The sequence below is a fragment of the Salvelinus sp. IW2-2015 genome, unplaced genomic scaffold, assembly GCF_002910315.2.
Source record: "Salvelinus sp. IW2-2015 unplaced genomic scaffold, ASM291031v2 Un_scaffold3775, whole genome shotgun sequence".
Classification (NCBI taxonomy): Eukaryota; Metazoa; Chordata; class Actinopteri; order Salmoniformes; family Salmonidae; genus Salvelinus; species Salvelinus sp. IW2-2015.
The window spans coordinates 20487-45179 of record NW_019945049.1 but is presented as its reverse complement, the minus strand read 5'-3'; the positions used below and the strand labels follow the sequence as shown (position 1 = coordinate 45179).

Sequence of the window (24693 nt, the reverse complement as noted above, 5' to 3'; positions counted from 1 at the left end):
AAAAAATCCTGTGAGAACCCTGACAATGAGTAACTTTTACTGTTTTGGTTTATTTTTTTAAAAAAAAAACACGGCACGTCTCGTAGGTACCGTATGACTATATACACGGGGGTCCGGGCAATAGAGGGATCTTCTTTGTTTCTTGGACCTAGAACAAGCATCTCTGTGTTTTGTCCCGAGTTTTAAAAGTAGAAAGGTTGCAGCCATCCACTTTCCTTATGTCTGGAACACCAGCTTCGAGCGAGGTCAATTTTGGGGCTTCACCATTGTGTCATTGAAATGTACAGCTGTGTGTGTCATCCGCATAGTGTAACCTAAGGTCTTAGTATAGCGTGTGATCGTTTACAGCGAGTAAGGGGAGGTTTGAATAAACTCATCCTTATTACAGCATCATAGTTCACACTCCACACACTTTGATAATCAAGTGTACACGAGAAAATCGTATCTGCTTACAGTGACGAGGAACAATGGAGTGACTTTAGTTCAGTTTACCTTCGCTTTCTTGGGTAAGGAATAATGATGGCTATCTTGAAAGCAAGTGGGGATTAACAGACTGGTAGGGAGAAATTAAATATGTCCGTAACACTCAGCCAGCGGGCGTCACATGCTCTGAGGACGTGGCTTGGGATCCAATCTGGGCTGGAAGCTTGTGCAGGGTAACTCTCACATCTGCCACTGAAAACGAGATCTCCCAGTCCTCGTGATCGGTGGTGCGCCCACGTTTGGCTGCACTGTTTTTCCTCGAAGCGAGGTTTAAAGAGGTGTTTAGATTGTCGGTGTCCGCGACGTGGCTGGTTACCTTCATAATCCGTGATTGTCTGCAGTCAATGGACACATACGTCTCGTATCTGAGCCATTGAATTGCGACTCCACTTTGTCTCTGTACTGCCATTTTGCCTCTTTGAGTGCCTTATGAGGGGCAGAGCTGGTGGCTTTGTTACGTGTTCATATTCACCGTCACCTTCACAGGATTAAAATGCGATGGTTTGTGCTCTATTACAAGAATACTAGTGCCGTCTTTATCCACGGTTTCTGTTTGGATAGTTAGTAATCTAAGTTCACAGGATGTGTCTAGTCGTCCCTGAACCATCAGAGCTATTGCTTTGCTAGTGTTCTATGTTTTGTTTTGGTCAGGGTGTGATCTGAGGGGCATTCTATGTTGTATGTCTAGTTTGTCTGTTTCTGTGTTTGGCCTGATATGTTCTCAATCAGAGGCAGGTGTTAGTCGTTGTCTCTGAATTGGGAACCATATTTAGGTAGCTTGTTTTGTCATGTGGGTTGTGGGTGATTGTCTAGTGTTAGTTGCTTTGTGTCAGCAACATTTCCTTATATAGCTTCACGTTCGTTGTTCGTTTATTTTTTTTGTATAGTTTTCAGTTGTTCTCTGCTTATTAAATTCATGATGAAGACATACCACACTGCATTTTGGTCCTCCGATCCTTCCAAACTACTTCCTCCTGCAGACGAGTGAGGAACGGACGAGCGTGACAGTATGGCTGTCAAGAAGGCACTGAATCAGTACGGATGTTGGGATGTTGGAAGATATTGCATGATAAAGTGTAACTACAGGTTACCATAAAAATGAGGGGACCTTAGAGACATGTGTGTGTATATATAAGTGGCCTTTGCGAAAGTATTCACCCCCTTGGCATTTTTCCTATTTGTGCCTTACAACCTGGAATTAAAATAGGGGGTTTTTATCATTTGATTTACACAAACATGCCACTTGAAGATGCAAAATATTCTTATATTGGTGAACAAGCAAGAAATAAGACAAAAAAAACAGAAAAACTTGAGCGTGCTAACTATTCACCCCCTCCCCCAAAGTTCCAATACTTTGTAGAGCCACCTTTTGCAGCAATTACAGCTTGCAGAGGTGTCTACTTGCGCTTAATGGTATTCATGCTATTAAGTACTTGACGACTCTAGCCACTGGGATTTTTATCGCCCCAGATCTTCAAAGTAGCTCAGCTAATAATATAACCATGCAGTCTAGCTCCTTCAGTGGAGGGATCCGCTGGTGGTACAAGCAAATCTTTAAGTGCGGATACCCCATTCGTCTCTAAGACTTTGGATTTAGAGGTCTGAGGCCTAGTGTGACTAGGCCATTCGTACCAGTATAGCCAATAATATTTACATTTCTCTCTCCTGTAAACCACTTGGAGTGTTGCTTTAGCTAGTTATACTCTAGGGTCCAATGTGTTACCTGCATGCAATGGTAGGAACCTCTAAAAAGAGCTACTACTGGAAGACTGAAACAGGTTTCCCTCAGGATTTCCCTGTATTTAGCCCCAGCCATCATTCCTTCAATTCTGACCAGTATTCCCAGTTCCTCGCTCTACCCGCTGAAGAAAACTATACATGCTCCGCTATATTACACAGGGTGATGATAGGTTATTGGGTTTGCGCCAGACATAGCATTTACTCAGCATATATGGCCCGAAAATAAGCTTTAAACAACAAGTGTGTTCATCTGACCAGAGTACCTTCTATCCATATGTTTGGTACGTCTGCCCACGTGGGTGACCCCTATGTTGGTACAGCTGATAATACAACCCAAGAGCGTGTTTGCTGAGTATCTTCTCTTCTTTAAACAATGGCTTTTATTTTTCATGCCCTAACTATTACATCACAGTCCATAGAGGCCAGCTCGTGGAGTTGTACTTGCTTAAAGTGATCCGTATGGACGATACTCCAATCTCTTGCTAGTGGGAAAGCTTTGGCAGCCTCCTTCCGGTTTATCTTTTGGTGGCTACTATGTGTTTGCCATATCTAGGCATATATTACTACATGCCCTAACTTGCCTGGTCGTGAGTTTTGGTTTTGCGACCCTCTCTTTGGCATGGTTTATTGTGGTGCCATATTCTTTCCATTTTTTAAATATGATTTAATTGGGTGCTCCATGGGGATCGTTCAAAGTTTCTGATATTTTTTTATACCCAACCCCTGATTCTGTAGGGCTTACCGACACTTATAGTATTGTCTCCCATGATCACATGCACAGTGAGAGAGCTCCTTGGTCTTCATAGTGCCTGCTGCTGTGATGGTGCCCCTTTGCCTAGTGCTTGTTGCAGACTCTAGGGTCTTTCAGAACCAGTGTATATAACTGAGATCTGTGATAGGTTGGGATCCTCTAGATTTTATAAGCTCTGATTAATTAGCGACAGAGCGAAGTGCGTGAAGGTAATTGGTTGCCACCAGATATTATTTAGGGCTTCATAGCATAGCACGCACCACTTTGTTCCTCCAGTATGTTAATCTGTTAAGATTTTTATTACCAGAACGTACAGGTAATGTCTTTCATTCACTTCACCCAATGTTGGTGTCTAGTGTCTATGTCATATTGTCATACATGAGTGATATAGAACTATATATAGTATAAATTTAATTTTAAATAATGTTTATAGTTTATGGTATATAATTGTGCATTGTCACATAACATGAGCATTTGTGATATCCATTCTGCACAATAGAGCTGCAATGTAATGTTTTGCAGGCCACTGAATATGTGCTAGATGTTTGATGTTTGTGTTGTGAAGTCTGCAGTGGTAAACTCTACATCTGTTTTTTTGTATTGGAAACATCAGCTAAGAAGAGCACATGACTGTTAAATTAAAAGAAGAAATTGTATATATTCGTTTTCCTTTTTTCCGTCCTTCGTTGCGAACGATCAAGAGAGCGAATTTAGAAAATACAGAACAGTTGTAGCCAACTTCACATGTCTGAAGCTACCTACTAATGTCCTCCGCATAAGGGTGTGCACAGGATCAGCACAGCGACATACACGCGTGCCTCACGTGTACACCTACACTATCCACCTCTCACCATCTACACCCTCTCGCTCCGACGTCTTCCACTTTTCGCAACTAACATCTGTCTCTGAAATGAGTAGTAGTGTTTCTCCAATCGCTAGATAGACATTAGGCGAAACTAGATGTTTAGTGTGGATCCCATGAGAAGAACACTACGCTAATCCAGAGGAGTGATAAAGAATGGAAAGAAGCCTATACTTCGAGTTAGTTTTAAGTATACGTCTGTAGGACTCAAAGCTCGTAGGAGAGGAGATATTGCATAATCGCCAGTCTTACAAGGCCAGACGTCTGTATTAATGACCCAAAACCTCATATACAACATCTGCTCACTCTGTGTGAAAATGTGAAGTGTGTGTAACACGGATGGATCCTTCATTGTCGAAGAAGCCGTACGAGCTGAATACCCAACTCTCAGTCCACTGAAAAACATCTACAACTAACACTTGTTCTGTGTGTTTTTTAAATGAATGTTTAACGGCAATCTGCTGGCTGTGGAGATTTTTGGTGCCGGTTGAGGGAAACTGTAGGCAGAGTATCACGAGGAGAATGATCTGCTAGCGGAGATGCTGCGGATCACACGCAAGAGTAAAACTATTGTAGATAGGTTCGTATGAATTCTACTGGATTAGTCAGCAATAGTTCTAGTACATTTTTTTAACTGTGTAGGCTTTTGTGGTCACCCAATTTAATAAACATTTTTGTCGAAGTGGTTTTAGCCCGACGTGTCAGTGGCTTTCTCTTTGCTTGCGACAGGCAACCACACATTTCTCTGTTGCATTCTGACTCCAGTGCCACATTGGTGGTAAACCGTCTTTTTATTAGCTGAGGATTGAGGATTTGGCTCAAGTGTGATTACGCTCTGTTCTAGATTACTGAACTAAACATATTCAACGCACAGTTTTCAAAGATTTTACTGAAGTTAAATATGTATATTACAGAATCAGTCAACTGATATGAATTCAATTAGGTCCTAATCTATTGGATTTCATCCTAGTGACTGGAATACCCAGATATGACATCTGTTGGTCAACAGATTTCCTTTAAAAAAAGTACAGGCGTGGTTTAAAAACAAGTCATATCTGGTGTACCATTTGCCTCATGCCAGTAGCGAAACAACATACTCGCTTCACATAGCGTTGAGCAGGCTTGTTGAATTGTTGGCCTGATGAATGTTGTCCCACCTTGGACCGCTTTGAATGGCTCTGTCGAAGTCGCGGGAATTGGCGGAACTGAAACCAGTGGCGTTAGCCCGTCGATCCAGAGAATTGCAAGAACCATGCTTCAATGGGAGACATGTCTCTGGTGAGTTGCTGCAGGGCCAATGAGAACTGGGGACATTTTTAAAGAACCATTTATAAGTAGAAGTTGGGGGTTTTGAAAGGAACCACGTAGTAAGGAGATCGTGGGTGGGCTTTTGAAATGGGAACCCCACCCTATAAGGGAAGTGGGGTTTTAAAGAACCATATAAGGAAGAAGGGGGGTTTTGAAAGGAAACCATATAAGTAGAAGTTGGGTGGGTTTTTTGAAAGGAACCATATAAGGAGAAGTGGGTGGGTTAGAAAGGAAACCATATAAAGTATGAAGTGGCGGAAAACAGCTTTTGAAAACCCAGAGAACCCAACTATTAAAGCCCGAGAAAGTAATTCTCCAGTTGCTCCTACGGGGGTTAGAAAATGTGGAGACCTATCACAATCAAGAGCCTAGATCCGAGGGGTCTATTAGAGGGAAAACTCGAGTTATAAGCTGCGAAGAGACTGGTGGTTTGAAGAGAATCGCGATTATTACAGTCAGATGTGGCGGACAGTTGGGTTGTGAAAGGAACAACATATAAGGAGAATAGGGGTTGTCAGATACTAGGACAATCCCAAGCTATCATCACTCAAGCTTAAGACAGCTTGTATGCGGGCGTTAAGTAAAGAATACACAATCTATAAGGAAGAGAACGTTTGATGGCGAGTATAGAAAGAAACACAGTATTAAGTAGAAGTGGGTTAGAAAGGAAAACCATTATAAGTAGAAGTGGGGGGTTTGAACTTAGGACATCCAGGTAATAAAAGAGGAGAGAGGGGGTCGTATAGATAAGGAATCCACATAGGTAGCAGTAAGAGAGTGTGTCCAGTTGCGCTTTTCATAAGCCGCATCCAATTCAAGGTCGAGACAGACAATTCGTGCGGTTAGCACTGTGCCTTTGCTTTTTCTCTACGTGGAACTCAAGAAAGGGAGAAACAGAAGATTCACCCACAAAGTGATACCAGACTCCAGGAATTACATCGCACGGAACAAGGTGGTGCTACTGAGTACGAGGGCRGTGCCCCACTCTGGACTCAGAGATTTTAGCGTTTTCTTACACCTGTAACTGCCATGTCCTGCAATCTAAAGCAAAACATGTCCTAATATGATGACACATTTTACATAGTGGAGCATTCAGTCCAYAAGATGGCGCAGCGCCTCTCGCATTCTTTGGGGAGAACCCTGATTGCGTATTTATTCTTAGTGTTATCTTTATTATTTCTATCCCTGCGTTGTTAGAGGGACATAAGTAAGCATTTCACTGTTAGTTTATTCCTGTTTACGAAGCATGTGACAAATACAATTAGATTTGAAGGCTTTAGATAAGTAATGAAATATGCAGACAACTATATAATCATAGGCCTACATTATAATTGTAAATGGCTTCAATGGTTTATTTAATCTTGTAAATTACACATTCGCAGATAAAATCTTGACTGCTGGAGGCCTGTAGCCCAATATATACAGTATATATTATATAACATCTCATTAAAAACATTTTGTCGAAATTGTGATTTCTATTTACCTAAGCAGTTTACTAATTGAGTAGAACTATAGTTAACTATCAGTAGATCTACATACGAACCTATTCTACATAGTTGTATCTCCGGTGTGATCCGCAACAGTCTCCGTAGCCGATCATTCTCCTCCTGGTACTCCACTACCGTTTTCTCAACTTTCCCGAAAATCTCCATAGCAGCCGTCGTTAAGCGCTCATTTAAAAACACACGAAACAACTGTAGTTTATACATATTTCAGACGACTGGGAGTTGGGTAGCCTATTTAGTTCAGTCAGTAGCTAGCTAGGTCTTTCTTTACTCCACAAAAATAACGTTCAAAATCAAAACAATGTCACCTCAGAGAGGATCAGGCGAAGCGAGAGGTTACACTCTCACCAAAATAAGCCCGATGGTTTCTATGGGTTTATTTCGGATCTAATCTTGTCGCCTGCATTCCCACTTTTGGGACAAAGACTCCCATTGTCTGGACTGAGTGACATGAGCATCTCATCATTACGTTCATCTCCAATTCTACTTCCGTGTTCTAGTCGAGGAACGTTTTTAAACTCCTTGGTTCTACTCGAACCCGGAAACATACAACAGCGTCGCCAGATGGATGGGGGTTTATTATTGTGCAAGGCAGCCAGCCTACAGACCAAGGGTGGATACTTCAAAGCATGTCCCTGAGTTAGCCAGCTAACTTTCTTAAATATTCTTAACTTACAAAAATATATTTAAGCTTGAAATGGGCATGGTCAGTTTGACCCATCCAAAAACACATATCAAAGTTTAGCTTTCTCAATAATACCAGCCTCCACTGCCCTCAGTAGTAAAGGGGAATTATAACTACATGTAGACAAACAGTGGTTATCATCAGTATAGGATGATGTCGAATAATCAATTCATCATCATCATAATTTGCAAATAAATTCATAAAAAATCCTACAATGTGATTTTCTGGATTTTTTTCCCTCATTTCGCCTGTCATAGTTGAAGTGTACCTATGATGAAAATGACAGGTCTCTCTCATCTTTTTAAGTGGGAGAACTTGCACAATTGGTGGCTGACTAAATATTTTTTGCCCCACTGTATCTTGTCAGTATATCCATTATCTTTGCTCCAGCTAAACTTGAAGAGGACAGTAGGCCTAACGAATTACAAAATATGTTGTTCTGATGAAGATCTACGACAGTAAGTAAATGGCCGTATTAGACTGAAAGATATAAGGTCATTTCATCAAACTTGTGAGGCTATCTCCATGTTCATTAGTTGCTCATATTAACACATTTGCTGCTACTTCACTCAATCCCGTTTTAAAAAGTCTCCCTTCCTAACTTTTTTACATTCCCTAAGACCAACCACAAATGTTTCCTTGGCCAAATATTCCCAGATTTTGTGGTCTGTAGTTTCTGCATCACCAAATGTTTGCGCAGGCAAAAGAGTAAGCTAGGTGCGCTTCAATTGTTTGTTTTGGTGCAGCAGACTGCAGGGGTGTGGTGCTGCGAGAGTGACGTACTCCATCACTTCTCACTATGGTGCTCGTTTAATAAAGTTAGATCAAAGATGAATATGTATGAACTTTCCAATTTTGTAAGTCGCTCTGGATAAGAGCGTCAGCTAAATGACTTAAATGTAAAATGTAAATGTAATGTCTTGGAAGATCACATAATGATTCATTAGTATTGTACATAACATAACCATTACTGTTAGTCCAAAAAACACCACCTAATTTCTTATGACATTTTAGAATGGTAGCTGAATAGTATAAAAATATAATGTGACTAAAACTCAACAGTGTGCGCCAACAAGGCAGAATGAGCAGAAAGAATTCTCTTTGCTTATTTGAGCTGTTCTTGCCATAATATGGACTAGGTCTTTCACCAAATAGGGCTATCTTCTGTATCCCCCCCCCCCCCCCCCCCCCCCCCCACCTTGTCACAACACAACTGATTGGCTCGAACGCATTAAGGAAAGAAATTCCACAAATTAACTTTTAATAAGGCACACCTGTTAATTGAAATGCATTCCAGGTGACTACCTCATGAAGCTGGTTGAGAGAATGGCAAGAGTTTGCAAAGCTTTCATCAAGGCAAAGGGTGGCTACTTTGAAGAATCTCAACAAAAAAATACATTTTGATTTGTTTAACACATTTTTGGTTAGTACATGATTCCATATGTGTTATTTCCTTTTAATTTAACTAGGCAAGTCAGTTAAGAACAAATTCTTGTTTTACAATGAAGGCCTACCCCAGGCCAAACCCGGATGACGTTGTGCCAATTGTATGCCGTTCTATTGGACTCCCGATCACGGCCGGTTGTGATACAGCCCAGGATCGAACCAGGGTCTGTAGTGACACCTCTAGCACAGAGATGCAGTGCCTTAGACCGCTGCGCCACATGGGAGCCCATAGTTTAGATGTCTTCACTATTATTCTACAATGTAGAAAATAGTAACAATTAAGAACAACCCTGGAATGAGTAGGTGTCCAAACCTTTGACTGGTAAAACACACACACACACACACACACACACATAGTGCTTATTCTAAAATGTATTAAATAGTTTTTTCCCCCTCAATCTACACCCGTTACCCCAAAATGACAAAGAAAAACTGGTTTTTAGAATTTGTGGCAAATGTATAACATTTTTAAACGGAAATATCGCATTTACATTAGTATTCAGACCCTTTACTCAGTACTTTGTTGAAGCACCTTTGGCAGCAATTACAGTCTTGAGTCTTCTTGGGTATGACGCTCCAAGCTTGGCACACCTGTATTTGGAGAGTTTCTTCTATTCTTCTCTGCAGATCTTCTCAAGCTCTGTCAGGTTGGATTGGGAGTGTCGCTGCACAGGTATTTTCAGGTCTCTCCAGAGATGTTCGATCGGGTTCAAGTCCAGGCTCGTGCTGGGCCACTCAAGGCCATTCAGAGACTTGTCCCGAAGCCACTCCTGCGTTGTCTTGGCTGTGTGCTTAGGGTCGTTGTCGTGTTGGAAGGTGTACCTTCGCCCCAGTCCGAGAGCCTGAGAGCTCTGGAGCAGGTTTTCATCAAGGATCTCTCTGTATTTCACTCCGTTCATCTTTACCTCGATCCTGACTAGTCTCCCAGTCCCTGCCGCTGAAAAACATCCCCACAGCATGATGCTGCCACCACCATGCTTCACCGTAGGGATGGTGCCAGGTCTCCTCCAGACGTGACGCTTGGCATTCAGGCCAAAGAGTTCAATCTTGGTTTCATCAGACCAGAGAATCTTGTTTCTCATGGTCTGAGAGTCCTTTAGGTGCCTTTTGGCAAACTCCAAGCGGGCTGTCATGAGCCTTTTACTGAGGAGGGGCTTCCGTCTGGCCACTCTACCATAAAGACCTGATTGGTGGAGTGCTGCAGAGATGGTTGTTCTTCTGCACGGTTTTCCCATCTCTACCGCAGAACTCTGGAGCTCTGTCTGAGTGACCATCGGGTTCTTGGTCACCTCCCTCACCAAGGCCCTTCTCCCCCGATTGCTCAGTTTAGCCGGGCGTCCAGCTCTATGAAGAGTCGTGGTTTCAAACTTCTTACATTTAAGAATGATGGAGGCCACTGGATTCTTGGGGACCTTTGTCGTGGTAATTTCCTGTATTACTAAATGATGAGAGAGCAAACCACACACAAGTCAGAGTTATATTTTAAAGTCCATCTTTAATTATATGAGCTTCACCATCGCCCTTTGACTCTCAGATCAATTCAGTGTCTATAAATTAATTCTCTGAGAGTGCTTACAAAACAATTCTTAGTATCTTTTATAGCCAAGATACACCCCTCTCAACTCACATGACGAACCACAGATCTTAGGAACATTACAAAGGGCCTTTTACGTGAAAGAGGAGTATCCCATAGCCAGATAGCATTAGCTATAAATTATCATTCAGTTTGGTCTCTTTAGACGAGATTCTAATCTCGTTCTTGGTACCACTTAGGACCAAAACATTACCTCATCCAATGGCATATATCAATTGTCCATTCTAGATACTCCCATCTCAAATACACCCCCTCTCCTCCCCACCCTGGAGAAGCTCACTAAGGGGAGTGAACCTCTAGGTCATATACTATCTCAAGATTCTGCAACACATCAGAGGGGTAATACAATGGTTCCAGACACTGCCATACTCCTCCCCCCAATGGGAAAAGAAGGGAGTGACTAGCGTACAGACATAGTGGAGCCTTTCTCCCTTTCTGATATTCTGCAAGTAAATAAAACATCTTATTTATCTATGTTACCTAACTAATACTGATTCAGCTACGACACCTTCAATGCAGCTCTGTCAAAGTGACCATCGGGTTCTTGGTCTCCTCCCTGACCAAGGCCCTTCTCCCCCGATTGCTCAGTTTGGCCGGGCGGCCAGCTCTAGGAAGAGTCTTGGTGGTTCCAAACTTCTTCCATTTAAGAATGATGGAGGCCACTGTGTTCTTGTGTACCTTCAATGCTGCAGACATTTTTTGGTACCCTTCCCCAGATCTGTGCCTCGACACAATCCTGTCTCGGAGCTCTACGGACAATTCATGGCTTAGTTTTCGCTCTGACATGCACTGTCAACTGTGGGACATTATATAGACAGGTGTGTGCCTTTCCAAATCATGTCCAATCAATTGAATTTACCACAGGTGGACTCTAATCAAGTTGTAGAAACATCTCAAGGATGATCAATGGAAACAGGATGCACCTGAGCTCAAGTTCTAGTCTCATAGCAAAGGGTCTGAATACTTATGCAAATAAGGTATTTCTGTTTTTTATATTTAATACATTTGCAAACATTTCTAAAAACCTATTTTGGCGTTATTATTATGGGGTATTTCGTGTAGATTGATGAGGGGGAAAAATAATTAATCACTTTTAGAATAAGGCTGTAACATAACAAAATGTCGAAAAACAAAAGGGGTCTGAGCATTTGGAAATTATTCAGACCCCTTGACTTTTTCCACATTTAGCAATGAAAACAACACAAGGCTGCAACAAGAAACTGAGTTATAGGCTACTTATTACATTGTTGAAATGGTGATCACCTAAACAGTTTATTAATTCACTACAACTATAGCTAGATATAGGTAAAACTTCATACGAACCTAGTCTACACCGTTTTATCTCCGGAGTGATCCGCAGAAATCTCCGTAGCCGAGCTTTCTCCTCCTGGTACTCCTCTAAAGTTTTCTCAACTCCCCCGAAAATCTCCACAGCAGCCGCCGATAAACGCTCATTTAAAAACACACGAAACAACTGTAGTTTATACATATTTCAGACGACTGGGAGTTGGGTCGCCTATTTAGTTCAGTCAGTAGCTAGTGTAAGAAATGCTGTCTTCATTGACCTTAACACATAGCTATAATACTGTTATAATGCCTTCCTTATTAAAGCAGAGTTTGTTGCAAATATCTTGCTACACCCCACAGTTAAACACCATCTGCCCGTAACAGATACAAACCTCACTCCCCCACGCAGGGGAGGATGGCTGACTCAGACCTTTTATTACCACTGATAAGGGAGGAATGCCATTATACGAACACGCACACACACACACACACACACACACCCTTGCTTTAGGCTGGGTTTCCAAGAACAAAGAACAGTGCCAGGAACCAATGAGGCATGGACACCAGCGTGGAGGGAACGGGCCTCCACTTACAGCGACCAGTCAGGAGCACGAACTACAAGAATCTACCTACGTCATTTACTGTATAACATGAACTGCGCAATATGTTTCGGGTCTCCTCTTCCGATAGTTCCCTAAGAACTAGACGAACGGGGCCGTGCAGCACGCTTTGCTCAGATATCTTTACATCCGAATAAACTGTCTTACTATATACCGATCCACCCTGTCCAGCGTCTTGACTTGGTCTCATTTCTCTAGTAACGAATCATCAACACTAGCTAGGTCTTTATTTACTCCACAAAAATAACGTTCAAAATCAAAACAAAGTTGTTTCCAATTCTACTTCCGTGTTTTTAAATTGTTCTTCTTCTTCAATTATATACTGTGCGTCCGCAAACAAACGTTAAATGTCCATCCTGCCACCTACTATGCTGGAGTGTGAGATCAATCACGGTTTAACGACATTAGCTCCACATTTCTACCTAACTCAGTACTTCTGAGAAAAGAAAAAAAGAGCCTTACTAACTTCTAATAGACCCTCCTCCATCCCCCAAATCCCTTCCAACCCCCCAATCTCAATGACCCTACACTTCAATATACTTAAAACAATATAACAATGCATGCACCAGCGTTTCATTGACTATACACTCCAGACACAAACTATTCCCATGCTTGCCAAGCAGATGTAATGACGAGTTCAATATACAAATGTCCTAGACTCAATCGAGCAACACCACTTCTTCCTTCCTAATCTGACTTTTGAATCTTGGTCTACCGACTTTTCTGCGGAGGGCATATAAATGCAGGCCCTTGTGCTCAGAGTCCCATCTCTTCTGCCACACATCTATCAAAATGGCTTCACCTTTACCCAGTGGAACATTAATATAAATTATATCTAGTTTTAACGTTATTTTGGCAATCTGGTCTACAATTTCATTCCCTTCCCACACCCGAATTTGTCTGAAACCCAGCAGAATAGAATCTCACTACTACACCCAGTCTCTCAATTCTTCATAATAACATTAATGCCTCCAATAGTAGTTCACTCCTATTAGACTTGCCAGATGATAAACTATTCAATACAGACAGGGAATCTGAGCATACAGTGCCGATTTCATCATGGAAATCTTGGTGGGGCAAACCATTTATTTTTATTTTTTTATGTATGCCAGAAAAGCCACAACACAACACTAAACAATACATTAATTGCACTATAACGGTGCCCACAAACTGTTAGGGCCCACATAAAGCTGTCCCAACAGCAGAGCTTTCCTTCCAGCACCATGGAGTGAATCCTTACCACTGCTATACCTGGCTATCAGTGGAGTCATGTCTGGCAGCGACAGTTAATTCAGCCTCATTTACTGTCTTTAAAAAAAACAAAGCTGATATGGCTGACTTGCTTAAATAAATGTGGTTTCTACTGACAATTGAGATGTACAAACTATGGCATAAGGGAACGACGAGCGGTTAAGAGGCCATCTGTAATTTTGATTAAGACATTAATGAGCGAGCTAGGACGTAGTCAATAACTATTTGTTCAGCACTTTTGAAATGTACAGCGACAGAATTCAGAACATGGGCTGTTCTTACAGTATTCTCCCTGTACACCAAGTCAGAGCCATAGGATGAATAAAGGGGGCTTATAAGCAGACAATGAAAGCTCTTACAATATTCAATGATTATATTTCTTTTAAACAGGCTATAGGCTACATGTGCACCATCAAGTTAGAACAGTAGGAGAAATTATGAGGGAGGAAAGGGACCAAATTATTAGGGTGAGGCACATGGGCTACTAACAGCTTACTACACAACATACACTTAATATTACTTTCTTAGCCACAGTATACACATCTCCCTGGCATATTACATCAGCCCGCCACAAGGAGTCGCTAGAGCATGATGAGACAAGGACATCCCGGCCGGCCAAACCCTCCCCTAACGCCGACTTTGCTGGGCAAATTGTGTGCAGCCTCATGGGTATCTATAAATGGCATAATTCTGAGAGGTTGTGCGTCCTCCACCCACTGGAGGACAACTACTATCGCCAACAGTTCAACTGAGTATACTGACAGTTCACCTGTTAGTTTTCTACATATCTGCACATAAAATTCAGGAACGTAAACGCCTGCTCCTTTGCACCCACTATCTGGGTCCTTGGATCCATTGTCACAATCGTCTTCTTGACAGAGATTGGACCAAGGCGCAGCGTGTGCAAAATACATCTTCTTTTATTGAGAAGAGAGAGAAAACACAAAACGAACACTATATACAAACTAACAAAACAACAAACGACCGTGAAGCTAAATAACGTAAGTGCACAGACAAGCAACAAACGTTCAACATAGACAACTACCCACAAAAGCCTGGCTGCCTTAAATATGGCTCCCAATCAGAGACAATGAATGACAGCTGTCTCTGATTGAGACCCAATCTAGGCAGCCATAGACATAACTAGACAACCTCACTCTTCTCTACCCCATACACATACAACACCCCTAGACTAAACAAAAACACACAAAGACAACCCACCCCAACTCACGCCCTGACCAACTAAATAAATAACAGAAAAAGGAACAATAGGTCAGGAACGTGACATCCATCTGTGAAAAGCGGTAAAAATGCATAAAAACTTCTACCAACGTAATTATCAACCAGTTTCCCTCTATCACTGACTTCTGGCCAACTTTATATTTTCTCTACCAAGGTTAGATCAACAACAGGATCTGGGAGTAACCATGGAGGAGCACCCACTATCCCCACAGAAGGGCCAACCTCCAACTCCCTCAAACCACTTTCATCAGAAATCTTTCCAACTGTTGTAGGAGAATTTCCATGACATAATGGAGATTTTCCATTACCTATACTGTTTTCCAGAAGCAGTAAGCAGAATCAATATGGGGTAAACTATTAGACACGTGTAAGCAGAATGAAGGATGACTTTATGTGAGTGTACAGAGCAGGATCAACCACAGTGTTGATCATGAGACATGAAGAAACAGCACGTAAGCAGAATCTATGTGGACGTGGCAGGCTGGATCAATACAGACTTGACTGTTCAGAGTCATGTCTGGTCCTGTGGAGACTGCTGACCATGCACACGGGTTAATCATTCATAGGCAACATAGGCCTGAACTGGTGAAGACCAGTGACTGTGTACTTTAGTCAATCAATACTAGAACCACAAGCCATGTATATGTATTGGGGAGACATGTTACATACTGGAAAAATATGTTTGTATTATTAATCAAGTAATACTAGAAATGCACTTATATTAGGAACATTTATATGTAATAAATGTATAATTTTTTTCATATTAGAACTGTGGTGTCGCCACCAATATAATCTAAACTTGTGCAAGATAAGTCAGATGTGAACGTTAAACAAGCCAGAATTGAGACAGAAAGATAATGGTGGCGCAAGGCCATGGGGTGTTAATCATTTACATAGAAAGGAGTGACTATGTATGTTATGCAAGAGTGGAAATGTATAAAAGCTGAGTACTGAGACTGGAGAGATCAGTTCTTCCATGGAATTGCTCGGCTTCTGTTACTTTTGTAATAAAGTCTAATTGAATTTACAAGTTCCGGGTTCATGAGAAATATTTGATTCAATATTTCCACAACACTGTCCAACCAAAAACGACTGCCTTGTTTACTAGTATATCCACAACAGGCATCTAGAACAGTAGCAGTGGGATGCTCAACCTCCCAGCCTTTCGGCCTAACCCAATAAGTTAATGACAATTTTTTATGCCATATATCCAAAGGCATCTCACCTGCCTCTACTAGTATGGCACTTACATATGTTGATTTAAATGCACCAATACATATCTTTAAAGCTATATACTGGATTCTGTCCAGCCACTGGAGCCAAGTCTTCGCCCCTGTTCCATAAACTATACAACCGTAATCAATTGATGTCCTGATCAGAGCTCTATATATTTCCAACAAAGATTGTTTGTCAGCACCCAATTCATAACCAGAGACCGAACGCATAAGATTCACCACCTTCTTACACCATGTTTCAACATTTTATGACATTATCTTTTCCTGTATATCGCTCACGGAACCATAGAACCAAATATTTGTACTTAGAAACCTTTCCAATAAGCGATCCATACAAAAACAACTGTATATTATCAGCAACTTTCTTCTTCGAGAAGAAGAATATACAACAAGACATCGCCACTGACAATTTAAATCCACAGTCAATCCACCATCCCGTGTTCTACTCAAAGAAGTGTAGAAAACTCCTTGGTTCTAGAATAGATGTTGACGAAGAGGAGGTTGTTACTGTGCAAGGCAGCCTACAGACCAGTAGTAAAGTAGAACGATGACTACATCTTGGTTCTAGAATAATGTTGACGAAGAGGAGGTTTACTGTGCAAGGCAGCCTACAGACCAGTAGTAATGGTAGAACGATGACTACATCTTGGTTCTAGAATAGATGTTGACGAAGAGGAGGTTTACTGTGCAAGGCAGCCTACAGACCAGTAGTAAAGTAGTAAAGTAGAACGATGACCACATGTAGACAAACAGTGGTTATCATAAGAACAGGAGGATCTGGGAGAATCAATTATTAAAATCAGGAATCGAATCTATATGAGATTAAAACAACATCATGAATGAGCAGCATAAGGTTATGGGAAATACTCTCAGATAAAACGCAAGGCGATTTTTTGAAAGCATATTTAAAAAATATCAATATTTTTATATAATCAGGCGTTTTACTACAAGGTCCAGACCATTAATAATGGAATAGATAACTACACGAGGGGAAACAGTTCCAGCAAGTAATAGGCGGATCTAGGATTAATTCTTTTTTTGTTTCCCTGATGTGTTAGATACCGACTCCTCCCTGTGGCTAAATATGGAAGTCAGGATCGCAACAAATTCCTCTCTTCCAGCCATGCTTTTCTCCAAAGCAGAGTGCCCAAACAAACAGACAGGCAATAACTCAGTTTTGATAAATTCTTTAAGAATTCTAACCCAGATTAACAAGTGGTCCTTTGTAGTTTATTTGGTAGAGCATGGCGTTTGTAATTCATGCACGATTGTTGAAGTTGCTTTGGATAAAATCATGTGCTAAATGGCATATATATTATTCTATTATTAAACATGTTTATGAGGTGACCTTTTTATTTTTATTCATTTAACCTTTATTTTATCAGGGAGTCATACTGAGACCAAGGTCTCTTTTACAGATGAGCCCTGAATGACAGAAAATACAGAAAATACACACATCAAAATAAAAATACAAAATACAAAATGCAGAAAGAACAACACGGTCATAAAAAACAAAAACAACACCTCTGTATGCACTCCAATATGTTTCAATTATACTTTTGTTCCACCTCGGTCTGATAAGGTATGTTGAATGGAGGGAGAATGGGCTGGCCACAASTGAAAACCTATACATAGAGAAGCAATTTGCATAATATAACCAGTTAAAGAACACATTTGAACTCTAATTTAAAATATTCTTCTATTTACAAGTCAGACACTATATGAAAAGGAACATTCCAAACTTTGAAAACCTCCCTGTGCAAAATACATTTTATGACCGGTTACAKCACCCTCCCAACTCGAAATACCTCGCCTCCCAGTTTGTATAATTAAGTATGACCTGTTACAGATGGTGTATAAATGAAGATAAAGTAGTTCACCGTTGAAAAAAAAAAAAAGATGCTGTTTCGGTCTACTTAACCGACTGGGTCTCCCATAGACGCCAATGCAATAGCAGCTGGGTCTAGTCGACTTAGTTCATTGTCTTTGAACCAGAAAGAAAAWWAAAAAAAGAGAGTGGGGTGTCTCACTTCCTCTTTCGTCTCTGACCCAATCTCCCAGTTTGTATTCCAACTATACAGAGGCCTCTACTAGTCATCTCAAGGAGACCTGGTGTTAAGAGTTGAATATTGAGATCTTTGGATGACTGTGTAGATATTCACCCTTGTTCCATCAATGCCACAAGATATCAATTGATACCAATACAAGGTCATGCACAGACTTCATTAGTCCAAAACTAAACTGCATAGAATTTACCTCCAGGTTGACGGGTGTAAAACCTCAAAGTGCTTTATTGACTCGTTTGTTTTGGCTCTGCGCCCCTACTAAATCACTTCTGTGTGAACTTTCTTGACTGGTATTCAATGGTGTATGAGAGGGCCATTGAACCTGGCCCAGAACTTGCTCTCTTTGGTTGCTCAGAGTCTGCTCTTAAGTAATCTTATCAGGAACACCTTCCTAATATTGCTTAGCACTCCCCCCACCCCACTCGTTTGCCATCAGAACACAGGGATGCTGTCCCATGTTGACTCCAATTCTTTCCACAGTTGTGTCAAGTTGGCTGAATGTCCTTTGGGTGGTGGACCATTCTTGATACAAACGGGAAACTGTTTGCGCGTGAAAAACCCAGCAGTGTTGCAGTTCTTGACAGAAACCGGTGCGCCTGGCACCTACTACCATACCACGTTCAAAGGCACTTAAATCTTTTGTCTTGCCCATTCACCCTCTGAATGGCACAAACATACACAATCCATGTCTCAAGGCTTAAAAATACTTCTTTAACCTGTCTCCTCCCCTTCATCTACACTGATTGAAATGGATTTAACAAGTGACATCAATAAGGGATCAAAGCTTTCACCTGGATTCACCTGGTCAGTCTATATCATGGAAACAGCAGGTGTTCTTAATGTTTTGTACAGTCAGTGTATGTCTTAAACAAAATTCCACTGTGTTTTATTGTTGTATTGAACTGTAAAATAACATAAAAATATAGATCATTTTAAAACGAGGAAAGATAAGAAGACATTGTAACACAGGTATCCCTGACAACGGGTATCCCTGACAACGGGTATCCCCGACAACGGCTTGGGACAGAAGTGACAGTGAGCACTTACTACACAGTGACAACAGCTTTGGTAAAGCGTTTGAATCCTCCCCAAGGTATTGCTAGAAGAGACTCACATCTCTGGGATTGTTTAGTAAGGTCAGATATGCCGGAGAAACAAGTTTCTATTATTCCGGATGGTCATTTTCCSTTGTCACAACTGTGTCCACTGTTACGCCGTGATCAGAGGGAACTCCCCATTCAGGTGGGAGGATAAAGGTTTGAGGTAGAATAACATGTAACATGAAATATGTTGTTATATCTCCGTAAGTGTTCYTGTAACTTTTAWTATGTGGGTAAGACCAAACATGAACTTAAGACGAGGATATCTGAGCATAAAGAGCTCCATTCAGAACCATGAGGAAAAAAATCACCTGTCGCCAGGCATTTCAACAGCCATSATCATGAACTAAGTGCCTTAAGTTATATGGGCATTGGATAGGTGAAGGCGACACCTAGGTGTTGAGAGGCATTACTTCTCCAAAGAGAGACAGTTTGGATAGATCACTTGGTCACTTTTGCCCCAGCAAGACCTTTTGCCCCAGCAGACCTCAATGAGGAATGTTCTTTTACCCGTTTTTATTTTAATTTATTTTTTTAAATAGTAGGTTCTAAATAGGCCAGACATTCAGGTAATGACTTCAAAATGACAGGTAATGACATCATAGTGACAGGAAATGACATCATAGTGACAGGTAATGACATCATAGTGACATCATAAAGCATTTGCATTGTGAGTCTGTCTTTATTTGATTGTCATGGTTTCCCCCACAGCTCCCTCTGCTGGGATCTCGCTGGGCCAATACCGATTGGGAATTTAGAATTACGCACGCCTGTGTCGTATAGTTGTTGTAACATTGATTGCCATCGACTTGGACGCTGAAGAAAGGCCTCATAACCGAAACAAACGTTCATGCGCCACATTAAAAAAAAAATCAATTTAAGTTTATTTACCGGAGTGCTGTCCTATCTCTGTTCTTTGAATTATATACACGAGGATCCAGCATCCGATTTAAGTTTCTATAAGGTCGAGCACGCCGTTTACCTTTTCACAGGAGGCACTATATCTCAGAATGCATTTATCATTAGATTGAAAAGATTGTTATTGAATTGGGGCTGGAAAAACACGTTTGAAAAGATTCAAACAATATCAGGAATGAGCAGCATTAAGACAATTGATGAGAAATACTGCTGAACAGATGGAAGGAGGTTCAGTCATTTCTGGAAAGTACACGTTTTCTTTAATCCCTTATTTTACCAGGTAAGTTGACTGAGAACGCATTGTCATTTACAGCAACGACCTGGGGAATAGTTACATGGGAGAGGAGATGAATGAGCCAATTTTAAGCTGGGGACTATTGGGTGGCCATGATGGTATGAGGGCCAGAGTGGGAATATAGTCAGGACACCAGGGTTAATACCTCTACTCCTACAATAAGTCCCATGGGATCTTTAGTGACCACAGACAGTCAGGACACCCGTTTAAAGTCCCATCCAAAAGACAGCACCTTACACAGGGCAATGTCCCCAATCACCAATCATTGGGCTATTTTTTTAGACCAGAGGAAAGGGTGCACCCTACTGGCCCGCCATCAACACTTCCTGCAGCATCTGGTCTCCCATCAAGGGACTGACCAGGACCAACCCTGCTTAGCTTCAGAAGCAAGCCAGCAGTGGGATGCAGGGTGCACTTTGTTTTAATGTCTAAATAACATCAGTCTGACCATTCTCTCATCACCTGGGAGACATTCTAAATCAAATGACCAGGAATTCCTGTTTCTAATAACGTGAGAACATCAACAGACTGAACAGCAGACCTGTGAGCTTCCTACAATGCTGTGTCATGTTTAATCATTACATCATCATTCGAATCAAATCAAACTTTATTTACATAGAATGTTGAAAAACATAACTTGATCACGCATCTATTTATCTGAAACCCACAGCATGAAATGATCCAGAGTTGCGTTTGCTTTCCTACGAGTGTTGTCCACATCCTGCCTGTTATTCCCATCTTCTGACAGGAGATCTTTGTCCTAACTGTCTTTCTTTGCTTTTCTATGAGTGTTGTCCACATCCTGCCTTATTCCCATCTTCTGATAGGAGATCTTTGTCCTAACTGTCTTTCTTTGCTTTTCCTACGAGTGTTGTCCACATCCTGCCTGTTATTCCCATCTCTTGACAGGAGATTTTGTCCTAACTGTCTTTCTTTGCTTTCCTACGAGTGTTGTCCACATCCTGCCTGTTATTCCCATCTTCTGACAGGAGATTTTGTCCTAACTGTCTTTCTTTGCTTTCCTACGAGTGTTGTCCACATCCTGCCTGTTATTCCCATCTTCTGACAGGAGATCTTTGTCCTAACTGTCTTTCTTTGCTTTCTAGAGTGTTGTCCCAATCCTGCTGTTTTTCCCATCTTCTGATAGGAGATCTTTGTCCTAACTGTCTTTCTTTGCTTTCCTACGAGTGTTGTCCACATCCTGCCTGTTATTCCCATCTTCTGAAGGAGATTTTGTCCTAACTGTCTTTCTTTGCTTTCTACGAGTGTTGTCCACATCCTGCCTGTTATTCCCATCTTCTGACAGGAGATCTTTGTCCTAACTGTCTTTCTTTGCTTTTCTACGAGTGTTGTCCACATCCTGCCTGTTATTCCCATCTTCTGATCAGGAGATCTTTGTCCTAACTGTCTTTCTTTGCTTTCCTACGAGTGTTGTCCACATCCTGCCTGTTATTCCCATCTTCTGATAGGAGATCTTTGTCCTAACTGTCTTTCTTTGCTTTCACGAGTGTTGTCCACATCCTGCCTGTTATTCCCATCTTCTGATAGGAGATCTTTGTCCTAACTGTCTTTCTTGGCTTTTCTACGAGCGTTGTCCACATCCTGCCTGTTATTCCCATCTTCTGAAGGAGATTTTGTCCTAACTGTCTTTCTTTGCTTTCCTACGAGTGTTGTCCACATCCTGCCTGTTATTCCCATCTTCTGAAGGAGATCTTTGTCCTAACTGTCTTTCTTTGCTTTTCTACGAGTGTTGTCCACATCCTGCCTGTTATTCCCATCTTCTGATAGGAAGTCTTTGTCCTAACTGTCTTCTTTGCTTTCCTATGAGCGTTGTCCACATCCTGCATGTTATTCCCATCTTCTGATAGGAGATCTTTGTCCTAACTGTCTTTCTTTGCTTTTCTACGAGCGTTGTCCACATCCTGCCTGTTATTCCCATCTCCTGACAGGAGATCTTTGTCCTCATTAGTTTCCATCTTGTTTTCTTTCTTTGTGGACGTTGTTCACGTGCTTCAGCAGATGAGCCTTACGAATGAACGTTCTACCGCAGACGGAGCAGCCGTGTGGTTTCTCACCTGTGTGAGTCAGTATGTGCCTCCTTAGGTCCCCCTTTTGACTAAAGCTTTTACAGCAAAAATTACAGCTAAATGGTTTCTCTCCTGTGTGAGTCAGGATATGCCTTCTTAGGTCCCCCTTCTGAATAAAGCTCTTCCCACAGTCACCACAGCTAAAAGGTTTCTCTCCTGTGTGAATCCTCATGTGCATGGACAGATGTCCTTTTTGTTTGAAGTTCTTGCCACAAAAGGGGCAGGTGCAGAGTTCCCCCATTGGTGGGTTCAGATCCAATGGTGGGCTGCTGTCAAGTCCTACTGGGTTTCTGCTTACAGCTGAGCTGCGGCTGCAGGCATTGTTCTGATTATCTGGAGGGTCACAGGGAATTCTTGAACCCTTTAGGTGGGTCACAGTTCCAAAGGGTGTGAGATCCACTGGTTTAGAGTCTCTCTCTCTATTCTCCACGGTCTTGGTTTGGGGAAGAGTCAAGGACCAAAGTGGGTCCTGATCACATTCACGTTTCACACAGGGAGGAGTGAATATGGAGTTTTCAGTATCAAAGAGCCCTTGAAGCTGCTCTTCCTCCTGACTGGTCCTGAGATCCTCCTGTTCCTCTTTAATCTGTATGGTCTCTGGGTCCTCCTGCCCCAGACTGGGGCTCCACTCCTGCTCACAGTGCTGCTGCTCAGGGGGAACCTCCTCTTCAGAGACAGAGAGCTGTAGGGATTCTGGAGGGAAGGAGAGGAGGAGCAGAGGTCATCGATAAAGCCTTTAGACATCATTGATGGGGGTCAATTCGAATTTAAAATCAATGATTGAAAGACTAGAACGATTTTTCAATTACTTCCTGATAACACGAAGAGAAGAAGCCATTTTGTTCAGTCGTATTTTTGAATTGTTAGTCATCGTGAGTCACACTTCCTATGACACTGTATTGGTTTAATAACGTGTGTTATTGTGGGTTTATAACCGGCTGTGTTCAGTCTGTTGGTGACTTGAATACCCTGTTGTATAATAGTAAAATGATTGTGGCATGGCTCTGCATTACGGTGGATAATATCCTGTTGTATAATGGTAAAATGATTGTGGCATGGGCTCTGCATTACGGTGGATAATATCCTGTTGTATAATGGTAAAATGATTGTGGCATGGCTCTGCATTACGGTGGATAATATCCTGTTGTATAATGAGTAAAGAATTGTGGCATGGCTCTGTATTACGGTGGATAATATCCTGTTGTATAATGGTAAAATGATTGTGGCATGGCTCTGCATTACGGTGGATAATATCCTGTTGTATAATGGTAAAATGATTGTGGCATGGCTCTGCATTACGGTGGATAATATCCTGTTGTATATGGTAAAATGATTGTGGCATGGCTCTGTATTACGGTGATAATATCCTGTTGTATAATGTAAAATGATTGTTGGCATGGCTCTGCATTACGGTGGATAATATCCTGTTGTATAATGGTAAAATGATTGTGGCATGGCTCTGATTACGGTGAGATAATAATCCTGTTTGGTATAATGGTAAATGATTTGTGGCATGGCTCTGCATATACGGTGGATAATATCCTGTTTGTATAATGGTAAAAATGATTGTGGCATGGCTCTGGATATACGGTGGATAATATCCTGTTTGTATATGGTAAACATGATTGTGGCATGGCTCTGTATTACGGTGGATAATATCCTGTTGTATAATGGTAAAATGATTGTGGCATGGCTTGATTACGGTGGATAATATCCTGTTGTGGTGAAGGTAAAGATGATGTGGGATGGCTCTGCATTAACGGTGGATAATATCCTGTTTGTATAATGGTAAAATGATTGTGGCATGGCTCTGATTACGGTGGATAATATCCTGTTGTATAATGGTAAAATGATTGTGGCCATGGCTCTGCATTACGGTGGATAATATCCTGTTGTATAATAGTAAAATGATTGTGGCATGGCTCTGTATTACGGTGGATAATAACCTGTTGTATAATATAAAATGATTGTGGCATGGCTCTGCATTACGGTGGATAATATCCTGTTGTATAATAGTAAAATGATTGTGGCATGGCTCTGCATTACGGTGGATCAAATACCCTGTTGTATAATGGTAAAATGATTGTGGCATGGCTCTGCATTACGGTGGAATAATATCCTGTTGTATAATAGTAAAATGATTGTGGCATGGCCTGCATTACGGTGGATAATATCCTGTTGTATAATAGTAAAATGATTGTGGCATGGCTCTGCATTA

General features: G+C 41.5%; 1 protein-coding gene across 1 annotated transcript in view; it reads right to left on the bottom strand.

The window, feature by feature from the left end:
* LOC112076473 (zinc finger protein 585B-like) overlaps positions 1–24693 on the bottom strand; it is a 40761-nt gene that overhangs the window by 2945 nt on the left and 13123 nt on the right. Inside the window, 1 exon segment of the mRNA XM_024143238.2 lies at positions 22357–23168. Coding sequence (XP_023999006.2) covers positions 22357–23168 — 812 coding nt within the window.